At 38.1% G+C, this 17,709-nt stretch overlaps 1 protein-coding gene across 2 annotated transcripts in view; it reads left to right on the plus strand.

The window, feature by feature from the left end:
• LOC138349631 (uncharacterized) overlaps positions 1 to 10,317 on the plus strand; it is a 17,660-nt gene extending 7,343 nt beyond the window's left edge. For both annotated transcript variants that reach the window (XM_069337016.1, XM_069337017.1), the window contains 2 exons: positions 3,136 to 3,258; positions 9,819 to 10,317. In XM_069337016.1, the coding sequence (XP_069193117.1) occupies positions 3,136 to 3,258; positions 9,819 to 10,039 (344 nt within the window). In that variant the 3' untranslated portion in view covers positions 10,040 to 10,317. The remainder of the gene's footprint in view (positions 1 to 3,135; positions 3,259 to 9,818) is intronic.
• The last annotated feature ends 7,392 nt before the right edge of the window (positions 10,318 to 17,709 follow it).

Raw genomic sequence — 17,709 nt, forward strand, 5'->3', positions numbered from 1 at the left:
CCAAAGAATGAGGTGATTTGGTAAAATGCTATGCCCAAGATAACTATCCGAGTGCCGGCGGTGGGGTGGTTCAAATAGCCTCGGCTATCACCTCATTATGTCCGGTCGTGATGGTCAAGTGGATTAAGGCGTCTTGTACATACCAGATGCGTTGCTTCTGGGAGTATGGGTTCGAGTCACTTCTGGGGTGTGAGTTTTCAGTTGCATATGTCCTGGGGACCATTCAGGCTTGTTCGCATTTGTGTTCCTCACGTGTTGCCCCAAAGAATGAGGTGATTTGGTAAAATGCTATGCCCAAGATAACTATCCGAGTGCCGGCGGTGGGGTGGTTCAAATAGCCTCGGCTATCACCTCATTATGTCCGGTCGTGATGGTCAAGTGGATTAAGGCGTCTTGTACATACCAGATGCGTTGCTTCTGGGAGTATGGGTTCGAGTCACTTCTGGGGTGTGAGTTTTCAGTTGCATATGTCCTGGGGACCATTCAGGCTTGTTCGCATTTGTGTTCCTCACGTGTTGCCCCAAAGAATGAGGTGATTTGGTAAAATGCTATGCCCAAGATAACTATCCGAGTGCCGGCGGTGGGGTGGTTCAAATAGCCTCGGCTATCACCTCATTATGTCCGGTCGTGATGGTCAAGTGGATTAAGGCGTCTTGTACATACCAGATGCGTTGCTTCTGGGAGTATGGGTTCGAGTCACTTCTGGGGTGTGAGTTTTCAGTTGCATATGTCCTGGGGTTCATTCAGGCTTGTTCGCATTTGTGTTCCTCACGTGTTGCCCCAAAGAATGAGGTGATTTGGTAAAATGCTATGCCCAAGATAACTATCCGAGTGCCGGCGGTGGGGTGGTTCAAATAGCCTCGGCTATCACCTCATTATGTCCGGTCGTGATGGTCAAGTGGATTAAGGCGTCTTGTACATACCAGATGCGTTGCTTCTGGGAGTATGGGTTCGAGTCACTTCTGGGGTGTGAGTTTTCAGTTATATATATATATATATATATATATATATATATATATATATATATATATATATATATATATATATATATATATATATATATATGTCGTACCTAGTAGCCAGAACTCACTTCTCAGCCTACTATTCAAGGCCCAATTTGCCTAATAAGCCAAGTTTTCCTGAATTAATATATTTACTATAATTTTTTTCTTATGAAATGATAAAGCAACCCTTTTCTCTATGTATGAGGTCAATTTTTTTTTATTGGAGTTAAAATTAACGTAGATATATGACCGAACCTAACCAACCCTACCTAACCTAACCTAACCTATATTTATAGGTAAGGTTAGGTTAGGTAGCCAAAAAAAGCTGGGTAGGTTAGGTAGACGAAAAAACATTAATTCATGAAAACTTGGCTTATTAGGCAAATCTGGCCTTGAATAGTAGGCTGAGAAGTGCGTTCTGGCTATTAGGTACGACATATATATATATATATATATATGTATATATATATGTATATATATATATATATATATATATATATATATATATATATATATATATATATGTCGTACCTAGTAGCCAGAACTCAATTTTCAGCCTACAATGCAAGGCCCGATTTGCCTAATAAGCCAAGTTTTCATGAATTAATATATTTTCTCTAATTTTTTTCTTATGAAATGATAAAGCTACCCATTTCATTATGTAAGAGGTCAATTTTTTTTTGATTGGAGTTAAAATTAACGTAGATATATGACCGAACCTAACCAACCCTACCTAACCTAACCTAACCTATCTTTATAGGTTAGGTTAGGTTAGGTAGCCGAAAAAGTTAGGTTAGGTTAGGTTAGGTAGGTTAGGTAGTCGAAAAGCAATTAATTCATGAAAACTTGGCTTATTAGGCAAATCGGGCCTTGCATAGTAGGCTCAGAAGTGAGTTCTGGCTACTAGGTACGACATATATATATATATATATATATATATATAAATAAAATCCAACCTGAAGTTCATGCCTTCTTTACCCAACAAAGTCTCATCCGTTTATCAAAGAATTTTTAAATATATTTTCATATATTGATTTATTGGGGTTCTATTACATGGCCAGGAAGAATTTCAGATCCGGATTAACATTAAGAAATATTTTTTTTGTACATTTATATAGAACAATTTCTTTAGTATTTTACCATCCATGTATTTAAAAGCAATTATGAAGTTAGAAAGTGTAGCATAGGCTCCTCGCACAACATTCTTTATGTGGTCCTCAGGTGATACTTTTCTATCTAGAACCATCCCTAGATCTCTTTTTTTTTATCAGAATTTTTTAAGGATTTCTCACATAATTTATAGGTTGTGTGGGGTCTATGTTCTCCTATTCCACATTCCATAACATGACATTTATTCACATTAAATTCCATTTGCCAAGTGGTGCTCCATACACTTATTTTGTCCAGGTCATCTTGAAGGGCATGCCAATCATCTAAGTTTCTTGTTCTTCCTATTATCTTAGCATCATCAGCAAACATGTTCATATAATTCTGTATTTCATCTGGTAGATTGTTTATGTAGACAATGAACATCTTCGGTGCAAGATCTGAGCCCTGTGGTACTCCACTTGTAACATTTCTCCAGTCTGATACATTGCCTCTGATTACTGCACTCATTTTCCTATAAGTCAGAAAAGTTTTCATCCATGTTAGAAGCTTACCTGTCACCCCTCCAATATTTTCCAGTTTCCGGAACAACCTCTTTATGTGGAACTCTATCAAAAGCGTTTTTTAGGTCCAGATAGATGCAGTCAACCCAACCATCTCTTTCCTGTAAAATCTCTGTTGCTCGATCATAGAAACTGAGTAAATTCGATACACCGGATCTTCTAGATCAAAAACCATACTGTCTGTCTGATGTTATATCATTTCTCCCCCAGTGTTCTACCCATTTAGTTTTTATTATTTTTTCCAATATTTTGACTATTACACTTGTCAATGATACAGGTCTATAATTGAGTGGGTCTTCTCTGCTGTCACTTTTGTAGATTTGAAGTATTGTGTTTGTGTATGTAGCATGTGCATTAATTCAAGTAGAGTGGCTGTGTGTTATCTGTAGCTGCAGCTGTAGAGAAACACAATTTTTGTTTAATGAGGATATATATTTTATTCAGGTTTTCCTTATTTTCAGTTCACATTCAGGAAAATCAAAATAGGAAGATCAGGGAAGCGAAAGACAAGAATGTAGAGCAAGAGGATAAGTCCTTGAAAAAAATGAAGAAACACCGACTTTCTCAAGATACAACTGTGACAGGTAATCAAAACTCATTCTTTGATTTCTAAGCAAAACTTGTACTCACCTAGTTGTGTTTGCAGGGGTTGAGGATTGGCTCTATGGTCCCGTGTTTCAACTGTCAATCAACTGGTGTATATATTCTTGGGCCATTCCTCCAGTTTGTCCAGTTTTAGTTATAAATTTTAAAGATTTAAAAATTGTAAAGTAATATAAACTTAATGGTAATTTAAGTAATGAAAACTTATTGGAACTTAAAGTAAAAATGAACTAGAATAATTAATAACAATGGATGACCAATAAAAGTCAAAAAGCAATTATGAAATCTATAAAATGAATAGCTTACTTACTATAATATAATAAGTACACTATAGTTTAATATTAAAGTTACACTAAAACACTAAAACAAAATGTGGTAGATTAAATTGAGATACACTCAGGTACACTGGATGATAAAGTTTATACTAGAGGACACAGGCAAAGCCAGTGTACTATGGAACAAGGAAGTAAAAAAAGAAAAAAAAGAGACAATAATAAAGAAGACCCATTTTTTTTTTAAGTTAAAACCTTTTGGAAGGAAAGGCAGAGCTAAAGTACACATTGGTAGTTAAATGAGGTTATAATTTGAACTCTGGTTATTCAGCAGCTATCCCACAGTCATTCAGGAGAATTGAGGTGAGCTTCAGTTGTTATAAAATAGGTTTTTCCAGTGTCAGTCCCCCTAGCTATAATTGTATTGTCTCCCACAAAACAATGTTTAATTACAGGGGAATTTTTCCAGAAACCCCGCAGTTTAAATAAGAGATTTTGTCTGAACCTGGTCACACATTTATTCACATAAACATTTGATTTACTAGAGACTGCAGATTTGAAAAGGTCTGACTTGCGGAAGCAGCTATCTAGTTTAACTCAAATTCTCCTGTTATTTATACCCTCCTGTTGATTTGATACCACTCTATAAGCTGATTTGATGTCACTAGTTTTGATTGAATATTTTGATCATATCTTGGATATTTTGATCTTTGGGGAATATATTTCAATATTTGGATCATACCTTGGATCATTTGGTCTTGGGGGGAAAGACCATCATGCATTCATTCATTAATTCATGATGGTCTTGGGAGAAGTTTGTGAATGAATGAATGGAGGTTTTGGGGAGGCTTCAAGTGTGCTTTTTGGACCTGGCGAGTCTTTGGTTCCTGTCCCATCTCAAGAATATCTGATCATATATTCAAAGCTCTTTTTGTTATTTGGCAGTCTACCAGCTGTCAACTATTTGTTGTGATGTGTTTTGTTAATATATATTTTGTTTAGAATATACTGTATGGAAACCAGGGATACAAATATTGTATAGCTACAAATATAAAAAAAAAAATTTAAATATAAAGTACTTGTTATATATTCTCAAATAATTATTATATAAGTGTGCAATGAATTGATGTGTGCTGTATTTGCAGAGCATCAAATCATGTAGATGGTAGGGCAAGTACCTTGAGGTGCTTCCGGGGCTTAGCGTCCCCGCGGCTCGGTCGTCGACCAGGCCTCCTGGTTGCTGGACTGATCAACCAGGCTGTTGGATGCGGCTGCTCGCAGCCTGATGTATGAGTCACAGCCTGGTTGATCAGGTATCCTTTGGAGGTGCTTATCCAGTTCTCTTGAACACTCTGAGGGGTTTGCCAGTTATGCCCCTTATGTGTAGCGGAAGTGTGTTGAACAGTCTCAGGCCTCTGATGTTGATAGAGTTCTCTCTCAGAGTACCTGTTGCACTTCTGCTTTTCAGTGGGGGTATTCTGCACATCCTGCCATGTCTTCTGGTCTCATGTGATGTTATTTCTGTGTGCAGGTTTGGGACCAGTCCCTCTAATATTTTCCACGTGTAAATTATTTTGTATCTCTCCCGCCTGCGCTCAAGGGAGTACAGATTTAGGCTCTTTAGTCGGTCCCAATAGTTTAGATGTGTTACTTTTTTTACTGAGTAATAATTTTTACTGATGGTTTACTGAGTGGATTCTAGCAGTAAAGATTCTCTGCACGCTCTTCAGGTCAGCAATTTCTCCATCTTTAAAAGGTGCTGTCATTGTGCAGAAGTACTCCACTCTAGAGAGCACAAGCATTTTGAAAAGTATCATCATCGGTATAGGATCTCTAGTGTGAAAAGTTCTTGTTATCCAACCTGTTATTTTTCTTGCAGTTGTGACGGCTACTTTATTATGTTCTTTAAAGGTAAAGTCTTCAGACATGAGTACACCCAGATCCTTGACATTGCCTTTTCGTTCTATGTTATGATTTGCCCGAGATTTTTACGTGGTTGCCGTTTTTATATTTTCATTTTGTCCATAGCGCATGAGCTGGAACTAATCTTCGTTAAACACCATATTATTTTCTGTAGCCCATAGAAAGACCTGATCTACATCTGATTGGAGGTTTTGCTGTGTCCTCTATGTTGCCTACTCTCATGAAGATCCTAGTGTCATCTGCAAAGGATGATACAGTGCTATAGGTTGTGTTCTTGTCTATGTCCAATATGAGGATGAGAAAAAGTACTGGAGCAAACACAGTACCCTGGGGGACTGAGCTCTTCACGGTTGATGGGCTGGATTTTATTTTGTTGACTATTACACATTGTGTTCTGTTAGTCATGAAATTGTAGATCCATCTACCTATTTTTCCGGTAATTCCTTTTGAACGCATTTTATGTGCAATAACACCATGGTCATTTATCAAAAGCTTTTGCGAAATCTTTGTAAATTACATCAGCATTTTGTTTGTCTTCCATAGGATCTAATGCCATATCATAGTGGTCCAGCAACTGCGACAGGCAAGAGCGCCCTGTTCTGAAACCATGTTGTCCGGGGTTATGCAGATGCTGTGATTCCATGTATTTTGTGATCTTACTTCTTAGCACTCTCTCAAAATTGTTTATGATGTGCGATGTTAGTGCTATCGGTCTAATTTTTTGCCTCTGCCTTATTTCCTCCTTTATGAATTGGTGCTATCTCTGCTGTTTTTAGTATATCAGGGATAACGCCAGTATCTAGGCTTTGTCTCCACATAATGTGGAGGGCCTGTGATAGTGGTTTTTTACAGTTCTTGATGAATATGGAGTTCCAAGAATCCGGGCCTGGTGCAGAGTGCATAGGCATACTGTTTATGGCATCTTCAAAATCCAGTGGGGATAGGGTGACGTCTGATATATGATTTGATGTTGGTATCATATCCATGAAAAACTCATTTTGGTTAGAAATCTTTAGCGCGTTTAATGGCTCGCAGAAAACAGTCGTATTGCTTCCTCAGTAGCTCGCTCATTTCTTTGTTGTCATCGGTGAAAGTTCCATCTCCCTTTCGCAGGGGCCCGATACTAGATGTGGTTTTTGATCTTGATTTTGCATAGGAGAAAAAATATTTCGGATTCCTCTCTATTTCACTGATGGCCTTTTGCTCTCTTTGCCTCTCCTGGGTTTTGTATGATTCTTGTAGCTTGAGTTCAATTGTTTCTATTTCTCTGCATAACCTTCTTCGCCGTTCTTGAGATAGGGTGCGACTCTCAAGTTGTTCCGCGATTCGCTTTCTTTGCCTATATAGGGAACGACGTTCTCGTTCCAATCTGCATCTCTTCCTCTTTTTTCTTAGGGGTATACGGTTTAAACATATTTTTAGTGCTACTGAGCTTATTTTTCCAGGCACTGGTTCAGATATGCATTTTCTAGCTGTTCTTCCCAGTTTATTTCTGTGCAGTCCTTGTTTATTTGCTCCCAGTTTATCTGTTTATTATTGAAGTTGAACTTGCTGAAATCTCCTCCACCGGGAATCTGGACTGGTTTTGAAGGTCTATTCCCCATGGTTGTCATAACTTCAATTAAGTTGTGATCTGAGTAACAGGTATTTGTAATCATTATGTTTCTGATCAATTCATCATTATTAGTGAAAATGAGGTCCAGCGTGTTCTCCTTCCTAGTTGGTTCTACTATTTGCTTGTTTAAGGCAAACCTGTCGCACATCCGTAGCAGGTCATTTGCATGTGCCTGTTCATTTAGGCTACTTCCTGGTATTCTTTCTGATATTACTGTATTAGCCAGGTGCTTCCATTTCAGGTGCCGTAGGTTGAAGTCCCCAAGCAGGATGATGTTCGGAGCTGGATTTGTGAGGTTTTCCAAGCAGTGTTCTATTTTCATTCGTTGGTCTTTAAACTGCTGAGGGTTTGCCTCCGGTGACTTATATACAAGGACAATAAGTACATTTAGGATTTCTATTTTGATTATCAGCACTTCCACCATATCATTTGAGGTGTTTAGCAGCTCAGTACAGATGAGTGTGTCTTTGTTGTAGAGGCTGACCCCACCCTGAAGCCGGTGTTTCCTACACATATGAAAAGATTGTACTCTGAGATCCATATTTCACCATCATGGTAGTCCTTTGTGTGGGTTTCTGTTAGGGCTGCAAACACTGCATTTGCCTCATGAAGGAGACCATCTATAAAGTGAACTTTGTTGGATTTGCGTGTTTTTATACCCTGGATGTTGGCAAATATAAATGATGTTATTGTGTTAGTGAAAGTGCTGGATGCCTTACTTCGTGATAATATCTGAGGCTCTGGTAAGGAGGCCACTGTGTTTGCGTCCTCTCTAGCATTTGACCGAGTTGGTGGTAGAGTCTGGTCATTTTTAGCCATTCTTCTCCTCCTCCTCTTGCTAAAAAATTATCCCGGTCGATGGAGTAGTGGGTGTTTTCATAGTGGCAGTGTTGCTACCACGTGTCGCACTCTTAATTTGTTTTGTTCACTTGTTAGATTGCATTACTTGCATTTTCCCACTAGTTATCTTACAGTAGAGGTAATTACCTAAGTGTAATTACCTAAGTGTAGTTACAAGATCAGAGCTACGCTCGTGGTGTCCCGTCTTCCCAGCACTCTTTGTCATATAACACTTTGAAACTACTGACGGTCTTGGCCTCCACCACCTAACTTGTTCCAACCGTCTACCACCCTGTTTGCGAAAGTGAATTTTTCTTATATTTCTTCGGCATCTGTGTTTATCTAGTTTATATCTATGACCTCTTGTTCTTAACGTTCCAGGTCTCAAGAAATCTTCCCTATCCATTTTATCAATTCCTGTTACTATTTTGTATGTTGTGATCATATCACCTCTTTTTTTTCTGTCTTCTAGTTTTGGCATATTTAATGCCTCTAACCTCTCCTCGTAGCTCTTGCCCTTCAGTTCTGGGAGCCACTTAGTAGCATGTCTTTGCACCTTTTCCAGTTTGTTGATGTGCTTCTTAAGATATGGGCACCACACAACTGCTGCATATTCTAGCTTTGGCCTAACAAAGGTCGTGAACAATTTCTTTAGTATATCGCCATCCATGTATTTAAAAGCAATTCTGAAGTTAGAAAGCGTGGCATAGGCTCCTTGCACAATATTCTTTATGTGGTCCTCAGGTGATAGTTTTCTATCTAGAACCACCCCTAGATCTCTTTCTTTATCAGAATTCTTTAAAGATTTCTCACATAATATATAGGTTGTGTGGGGTCTATGTTCTCCTATTCCACATTCCATAACATGGCATTTATTAACATTAAATTCCATTTGCTAAGTGGCGCTCCATGTACTTATTTTGTCCAGGTCTTCTTGAAGGGCATGACAATCATCTAAGTTTCTTATCCTTCCTATTATCTTAGCATCATCAGCAAACATGTTCATATAATTCTGTATACCAACTGGTAGATCATTTATGTAGACAATAAACATCACTGGTGCAAGAACTGAACCCTGTGGTACTCCACTTGTGACATTTCTCCAGTCCGATACATTGCCTCTGATCACAGCCCTCATTTTTCTATCAGTCAGAAAATTTTTCATCCATGTTAGAAGCGTACTTGTCACTCCTCCAATATTTTCCAGTTTCCAGAACAACCTCTTATGTGGAACTCTGTCTAGTGTCTGTGTCTAGTTTGGTGTCTAGAGGTGTCTAGTTTCTGTGTCTGGGCACTAGTTACCTGAGTACATTACACCTGCTTGATGGGGTTCTGGGAGTTCTTCTACTTCCCAAGCCCGGCCCAAGGCCAGGCTCAAATTGTGAGTGTTTTGTCCACCAGGCTGTTGCTTAGAGCGGCCCGCAGGGCCACATACCCACCACAGCTCGGCTGATCTGGAACTTCTCTTAGAAAACAGTCCAGTTTTCTCTTGAAGATGTCCACGGTTGTTCCGTCAATATTTCTTATAGTCGCTGGGAGGACGTTGAACAACCACGGACCTCTGATGTTTATACAGTGCTCTGATTGTGCCTATGGCACCTCTACACTATTTGGAAGAATACACACACACAGTGGGTACTGGGGTGGGCGTACCTCAAAATGGCCCCTTGGTAAAAGTAAACCAATTTTAACTCAAATAATCTATGCTAGGATTCTTGGAAACCATTGTGGCACCACAATTGCCCTTCTTGGTCTCTGTCTACCGATTGTTGTAATGCCTGGTGGCCTCTGTCTACAGACTACTATGGTTCCAAATTTCTGTGATTTTGGTGTTTTGTTTTTTGCAAGAAATATATATTTATTATATATGTTATGTTTTCCACATTTTCAGCACATCAGTGTCTACTTACTGCTGAAGCAAGTACCTTCATCAGGGTTCCCAAAGATCATATCTTAGAAGGGTCGAAGACGTCCATTATTTTGAAGCCATCAAATAAAAAAGAAGAAAGAAATAATTTGAAGATAGTCAAGAAGGAAGATGAATCTGTTGGAAAAGGGCAAGTCATGATGGTTCAGAAGAAAATAACGCACTATTTGTCTGATAGCAGATAATAAACTATTTTTTGATAATGTAATTGAGTCAGAGGTGACTCCCATCAATCTTACTTCCTTTACAGAAAAATAAATATAAACAAAATGTTATTTATGTAAAATATGATTTATTTTTGTAATAAAATCAATAAACTTTATGTAATTAAGTCAGAGGTGACTCCCATCAATCTTACTTCCTTTACAGAACAATATAATTTCTAAGAAAAAATTCCTAAGTATTTTTGTAACATATATGATATATTTTTTTAATAAAATCAATAAACTTGTGTTTAAAGTCAGTAGTCCATATATTAATTTATCAATCCATCCTTGTGCAGTATGTGCAGTACCACAGCCTGGGTGTGGTACTGCACATACTGCACATGTGTGCTTCTCTCAGAAGTTCCTGTTGCACCTCTGCTTTTCAATGGGGGTATTCTGCACATCCTGTCATACCTTCTTGTTTCATGTGATGTTATTTACGTGTGCAGGTTATTTCTGTGTGATGGTTGTAATTTCAGATTTTTGTTGATTAATTTGGAATAGGGGTAATTAAGGGTGGTGGGTCCCCAAGCACAGTTATATATATATATATATATATATATATATATATATATATATATATATATACTTTGGTAGCAGTCTTTCCTTTAGACATATATTAATAAATATGACCGGAAAAGTAAGATTAATAATTCTAACGCGAATTTTCTCAATATTTCTTATGTTTCTTTTCACTGTTGATGGTAACTGAAAAATCCATTCTCCAAAATTCATTTTTATTTCTAGTCTGACGCGATACTTGAACGCGTTTTGTAATAACTTATTACATTTTCAAAGAATTTTAGTTTACACACACACAACTATAACCTGCAAACACTAAACAGAGTTCTTACTTATGCTATGATTTAAACAGCTTTCATTTTATACCCGCATATCACCTCACCCAAAATGACGAGGTCGTGCGATGACGATGACGACGAGGTCGTGGGAGGAGGAAAGGAAGGCTGGTAGAGCAATTTGGGAGGCTGTGCGGACACTAAGGCCGCTGAGTCTTACAGGAAGGGTTGCTTGCTCCCACTGAGAGTCGTCCAATGGCAGGTTAAGGACTTTCACCAGCATGGACCTCAGAAGGGTGTCATACACATTTAACTTAGGGCTGCTGTAGGATGGAGAACATCTCAAAGTAGGTCAACTTAGGGAGAGACAGGCATCTTGTGAGGAGAAAAAGAGCATCATGGGCATCAATCTTGTCAATCCTGTCCAGCATTCTCTTTAGATCAGTGATTTTTGCATCCAGGGCCTCCTCGATTTCTCGTGGGCCAATGGGGGCACCCAAGAGAGTGCAGTCCGGTGGCTCGACAGCGAGAATTTCTGGAAGAACATTTTGTATTTGCCCAGTGATGTCTGGGTTGCGGAAGATTATTTCACATTTGGACGCATTGAGAATGAGGCCTAAGGCTGCTTCCTGCTCCTGGATTTTCCTTATATCCTCCAAAATGGTTTCCGGGGTTCCAGCGAGAGTGCCATCATCCAGGTACCAGATGTTTAGCTCGCTTGTCAGACTGTCAGTGACCTCTTTGATAGCTAGGCAGAAAAGGAGGGGGGCTAAGGGGTCACCTTGTTGGACACCTTCACAGGAGTTTATTTCATGCTCCTGTCTATATACAGTATATATATATATATATATATATATATATATATATATATATATATATATATATATATATATATATATATATATATATATGTCGTACCTAGTAGCCAGAACTCACTTTTTGGCCTACTATTCAAGGCCCGATTTGCCTAATAAGCCAAGTTTTCCTGAATTAATATATTTTTTCTAATTTTTTTCTTATGAAATGATAAAGCTACCCATTTCATTATGTATGAGGTCATTTTTTTTTATTGGATTTAAAATTAACGTAGATATATGACCGAACCTAACCAACCCTACCTAACCTAACCTAACCTAATATTTATATATATATATATATATATTTGTCGTACCTAGTAGCCAGAACGCACTTCTCAGTCTACTATGCAAGGCCCGATTTGCCTAATTAGCCAAGTTTTCATGAATTAATTGTTTTTCGACTACCTAACCTACCTAACCTAAGCTAACCTAACTTTTTCGGCTACCTAATTTAACCTAACCTATAAAGATAGGTTAGGTTAGGTTCGGTCATATATCTACGTTAATTTTAACTCCAATAAAAAAAATTGACCTCATACATAATGAAATGCGTAGCTTTATCATTTCATAAGAAAAAAAATTGAGAAAATATATTAATTCAGGAAAACTTGGCTTATTAGGCAAATCGGGCCTTGCATAGTAGGCTGAGAAGTGCGTTCTGGCTATTAGGTACGACATTTATATATATATATATTTATATATATATATTTATGTCGTACCTAGTAGCCAGAACGCACTTCTCAGCCTACTATGCGAGGCCCGATTTGCCTAATAAGCCAAGTTTTCCTGAAATAATATATTTTCTCTAATTTTTTTCTTATGAAATGATAAAGCTACCCTTTTCATTATGCATGAGGTCAATTTTTTTTTTATTGGAGTTAAAATTAACGTAGATATATGACCGAACCTAACCAACCCTACCTAACCTAACCTAACCTATCTTTATAGGTTAGGTAAGGTTAGGTAGCCGAAAAAGTTAGGTTAGGTTAGGTTAGGTAGGTTAGGTAGTCGAAAACACATTAATTCATGAAAACTTGGCTTATTAGGCAAATCGGGCCTTGCATAGTAGGCTGAGAAGTGCGTTCTGGCTACTAGGTACGACATTTATATATATATATATATATATATATATATATATATATATATATATATATATATATATATATATATATATATATATATATATATATGAATTTTTTATTAAACCTAAAAGGGGTACCACCACTTGTGCAAGTGTAGGGACACAGCCACGGAGAAGAAAATAAAGAGTACTCAGAGAAGACGTTGTGGATCCTCACTGAACACTTTCATCTTGTCTACCACCCTATTCTTTTAGTATGTGTGTAACTTTATTTTAATATTTCATTACACAAAAAGGGTTACAACATTGGTTACATGCTTTGTACAAGGCTACTCATCACAGGTTCTAGAGTTCCTCCAGCTCTTCAGATGGCAGGCTGGAGCCATGGATGCAGTGAGCATTTCCTCTCTGGATCGCCACACTAAGGCGCTGAAAGTGGAGCAATGGGTCAAAATTGTAGTGGTGATCAAGATCTCTAGATTAAGAGGCCAATACTGTCACCATGGTGACACTGTTGGGCAGCGCCACTCATCCTGTGACTGGACTCACCAATACTGTCCATCCCAATACTGTCACTATGAATATAGTGACAGTATTGGGCAGTGCCACTCATCATGTGAGTGGACACACCACCATAGGAGCTTGCCAATAGGAAGCAAACCGTTCATCGTTCATCCTGTCACTTGTACCCAGACACAGCTGGGACTTTCTTAACTGTCTCAAGTGAACACCTTTGCAAACAAAAAAATTAACATTCGTCAACCTTTAAAATTGTACGTTATCTTGCGGGTGCAAAATGGGAAAATATTTTAAGAACAGTATGTATATGTGACAACCACATTTGTCCTGATAATTTTTTTCAAGCTGGAGTTTAAAAGTTCTTGAGAATTTTAGCATTTACGATTTCTTTGGGTAGGCGGTTTCAATGGGGTTCTTAACCCTATGTATTCAAAAGCATCTGCTGTTACTCCTACATTGTGGCTTGTTGAGCTTGAAACCTTTGCTCTTTGTTCGTGTTACATCTGACCTTTTGAAGAAATTGAATGAATCAATATCCTCCAAATTGTTCAGTATTTTAAAGGTTTCGCTCTATTACTCTCTCATTTGCATATCTCTAAGCATATAGATTAGATTTAGATTTAGATTAGATTTTCAATTCAGGTAAAGGTACATACATTGCAGATGAGTTACAAAGGGAAAGACAAGGGCTAGCGTTCACTAGCTCTATTGGAATAGAAACATCTGCAAGACAAGTGTTGGCAAAAATTCAGATAGCTAAGGGGACAGAGCCCGGCCTGCGGCTCACAAAGACCCCCAGGGTAAGGCTGAAGAACTAATACACAAGTTGAGTGATGCAGCATCATCCTCCTCCCTCCCTGCATAAGTAAGCAGGGAACAGCTCCTCCGACAAAATGACAGAAGGATTAGGATAACAAGAGCACAATCTAGTGATGACGAGTATGAGGAACCAATCACAGCCCAGGAAGTAAAGGGGGCTATGAAAAGGATAAAATTACAGCACCTGGTGAGGATGGCATCACCTACGACATACTCAATGCACTGGTGAAGTGTCTGGGAACTCAATACTCCACCTGTTTAACAAGTCATTCCTAAGTGGAGTGTTGCCCACACAATGGAAACATGCAATATTTGTTCCCATACAGAAACCCATTGACCCTGGCAATTACAGACATATCAGTCTCATGTCATGCACTTGCAACATGTTCGAAAGGATCATCCGAAACCGACTATTGCACAAAATACGTAGGTTAGGGGATGTGGGTCAATGGATTTGTAAAAGGACGGAGCACAGCAAATTGTATAGTTAATTATCTGCCTAATGACACAGCTAAGTACTCCCAATAAACTCTCTCCTTGGGGCAAATATTTTAAATTTAAAATACAATACCTAAAGCCACTAATACGCATAGCGTTTCGGCCAAATATATACGAAGTAAAACCCAAACAAAAACCCATTACAGCAGAGTAGGACCCATAAAAGATTAGACTAACAATGTTAAGTTGCACGATAAAAGGGCAGCAAACACACTGAATCACTGAACACTTTACATCAGTGTTCACACAAGAAAGCTTGAATGACATCCCATCACCCACACAAATGTTTGTCGGAGGTAAAGAGAATGAATTAAGGGAAATACCAATTACACGCTACACAATCAGGAAGAGCATTGACAAACTAAAAGACTCAAAAGCCCAAAGTGTGAATGTATTTCAGTCCCAAGTCGTAAAGGAACTGAACTGGCAAATTCACTATGTTTGTCAGTGAAACTCCTTTTTAGAAAGAAAATCCCTGGACCATGGAATAGTTGAAGGTGTTTATAAATCTTGTTTATCTGTATCTTTTGCTACCCAGTCTCCCAATCTTTATGTACTCATTCTGAACATCTTTACCATTGTGATCATTGCTGTCTTATATGTGCTGTCAATCTGCTGTATGGTGTCTATTAATCTTTTTTAAATTACTAATCAAGCTGTCAATGTAATCAATCAGAGCTTTAATATAACAATGTGCTTTAATATACTTACTTATCTCTCTCATCTCATTTTTCTCTTGTATTGTATCTTTATCATTTATCAATTCTGATTGAATTTACCTACTTAAAATTATCTGCTAGATTAAGGACCTGCCTGAAACGCTGCGCGTACTAGTGGCTTTACAAGAATGTAAATACTGTACTATCCAATGTATTCTCACAAACCCAATGTACCTTCTTGTATATATATAAATAAATAAATAAATAAATAAATAAATAAGGTGATAATGAGACCTTACTAAGTGATCTAAATGAACTTCATAAATGGTCAGATGACTGACAAATGCATTTTAATGTCGATAAATGCTAGCCCTTACATGTGGGCCACAACAATCCACTTCAGAACTACCAAATTGACAGCACTACCTCACAACAGATAGATGAAGGAAAGGGCGTTTGAGTCAGAATGCATCATTTCGCCTTCTCGCCATGCCCTGTGGCTGGGGGGATTGGTGCCCTGAAGCTACATCAACACCCAATACCCCCCCGAAGTGGCAAGGGGAGTTAGGGGACAATAATATTGCTCAACAAGTGGAAGAGGTAATTAAAAAAATCATACCAGAGCTTCATCTCTCGTATCAGGAATGGATGAAGGCCACTAGGGTAACAACACTGCAGACCAGGCATGACAGGGCGGATCTCATAGAAACCCATAAAATACTAAATTTGTTGGATGTCAATCCGGACAGTTTTTTCAAAAGGTCAGACGTAACACGAACGAGGAGCAACGGGTTCAAGCTCAAGAAACCACAATGTAGGACAGAAAACCAAAGATGCTTTCACCCATAGGGTTGTAAACCCGTGGAATCGCCTACCCGCACATGGCATAACTCTGCTTGGTATTAAAATGCTGTAGCGAGTAATCCTTATACTCGCTCCATTTTCTCATTATCTTAATAGCATAACTAATTAGCACTAATTACAGAAGCTACAATCCTTTCCCCAATTACAGGTAATACTCTTCTCAGCTTGTTGGAGGGAGCTGAGGTGTAATCACCATATAAGCAAGCGATATGAGGAATGGAGGACAGTACAATTCCCCATTCAACAATGTAGCACTCGGCGTGTGCAGTTCTAATCGACCAAAGACGCTACAGCTTCGACACAGAGCAGACTACGACCGCATCGAGCCGCCACGCTCTCGCTCCCCGAGTTCAGACACTCACAATTTGCCATTAGCCATTATCTTAATTATTGTACATGTGCTTGGGGTTCTACTACCCAAAATCATGCATGTCCCCTAATTATGCCATACAAATCTGCTATTAGAACTTTTACCTGAATAAACATTTAATATTCTTTATGTAAAGTAGTACTGTTAATTTAGTACTTGTGACGTGGATTGTTATGGCCCATATACAAGATCTTGCATTTAATTATAATTTACATTATAATTTGATGATGTGGTTTGTAATATTTTCATCTATGTTATTGGTATATATGACAAAACCTCATGTAAATCAGGTAGGTAGGTAGGTGTGTGGCAGTCCGTCTAATTACCCAAAGCTTCTTAGTACAGTATACGTAAGTAATGAAACACTACGATATATTTACTCACTATATTGTTGGTGCTGAATGTAGAACATCATGAAAAAAAAACTTATTTTTACTCTAAACTAACATAATTTTATAGCAAAATTGGAATCATCTAATTACCCAAAGCCACAACATTCTCTCTTTAGCGCATTTATTATGCACCCTATACCTATCTTGTGAACCGAAGTGGAAAGAGATACAGAGGCTTATTTATTGTCATGTTCCTGCATGCCAATGTGAGAAGGAATCCACAACATTTTTATATTTACCCTCTTGCTAAGTATTCTTATATATCTATGTCTAGCTTCCAAGACAAGCACGTTATTACATGATTGCAAACTGTTTATTGCTCGTAGTGAAGAAAGGGAGTCAGAAATAATTAAGCTGTCTACTTCAGTGTTGTCAATAATTTCGAGTGCTACCAGGCTTAGAATGTAGACTTCCTGTGTTGAACTGCGAGTTAAGTTTCATATAATTTCTTTATAAAATATGATTATTTCAGAGTAAAAATGTGTATTTCCATGTTCTACATTCAGTACCAACATTATTGTGAGTAAATATATCATATTTCTTCATTACTTACGTAATGCTAGGAAGCATCATCTCAAATGAAGTAGTTTCCTGAACGTACTGGGCCGTCATATCTGCACTTGAAACTTTGTACGGAGTCTGCCTCCACAACATCACTTCCTGATGCATTCCATTTGTCAACTACTGATACTAAAAAAGTTTTCTGTATCTCATTTGGGCACTCATTTTTCATGTTTACCTTTTTTTTTTGTGTGTGTGTGTTTTTTGAAGGAAAGCAAAGAAATTGCACATA

The sequence above is a fragment of the Procambarus clarkii genome, chromosome 37, assembly GCF_040958095.1.
Source record: "Procambarus clarkii isolate CNS0578487 chromosome 37, FALCON_Pclarkii_2.0, whole genome shotgun sequence".
NCBI lineage: Eukaryota > Metazoa > Arthropoda > Malacostraca > Decapoda > Cambaridae > Procambarus > Procambarus clarkii.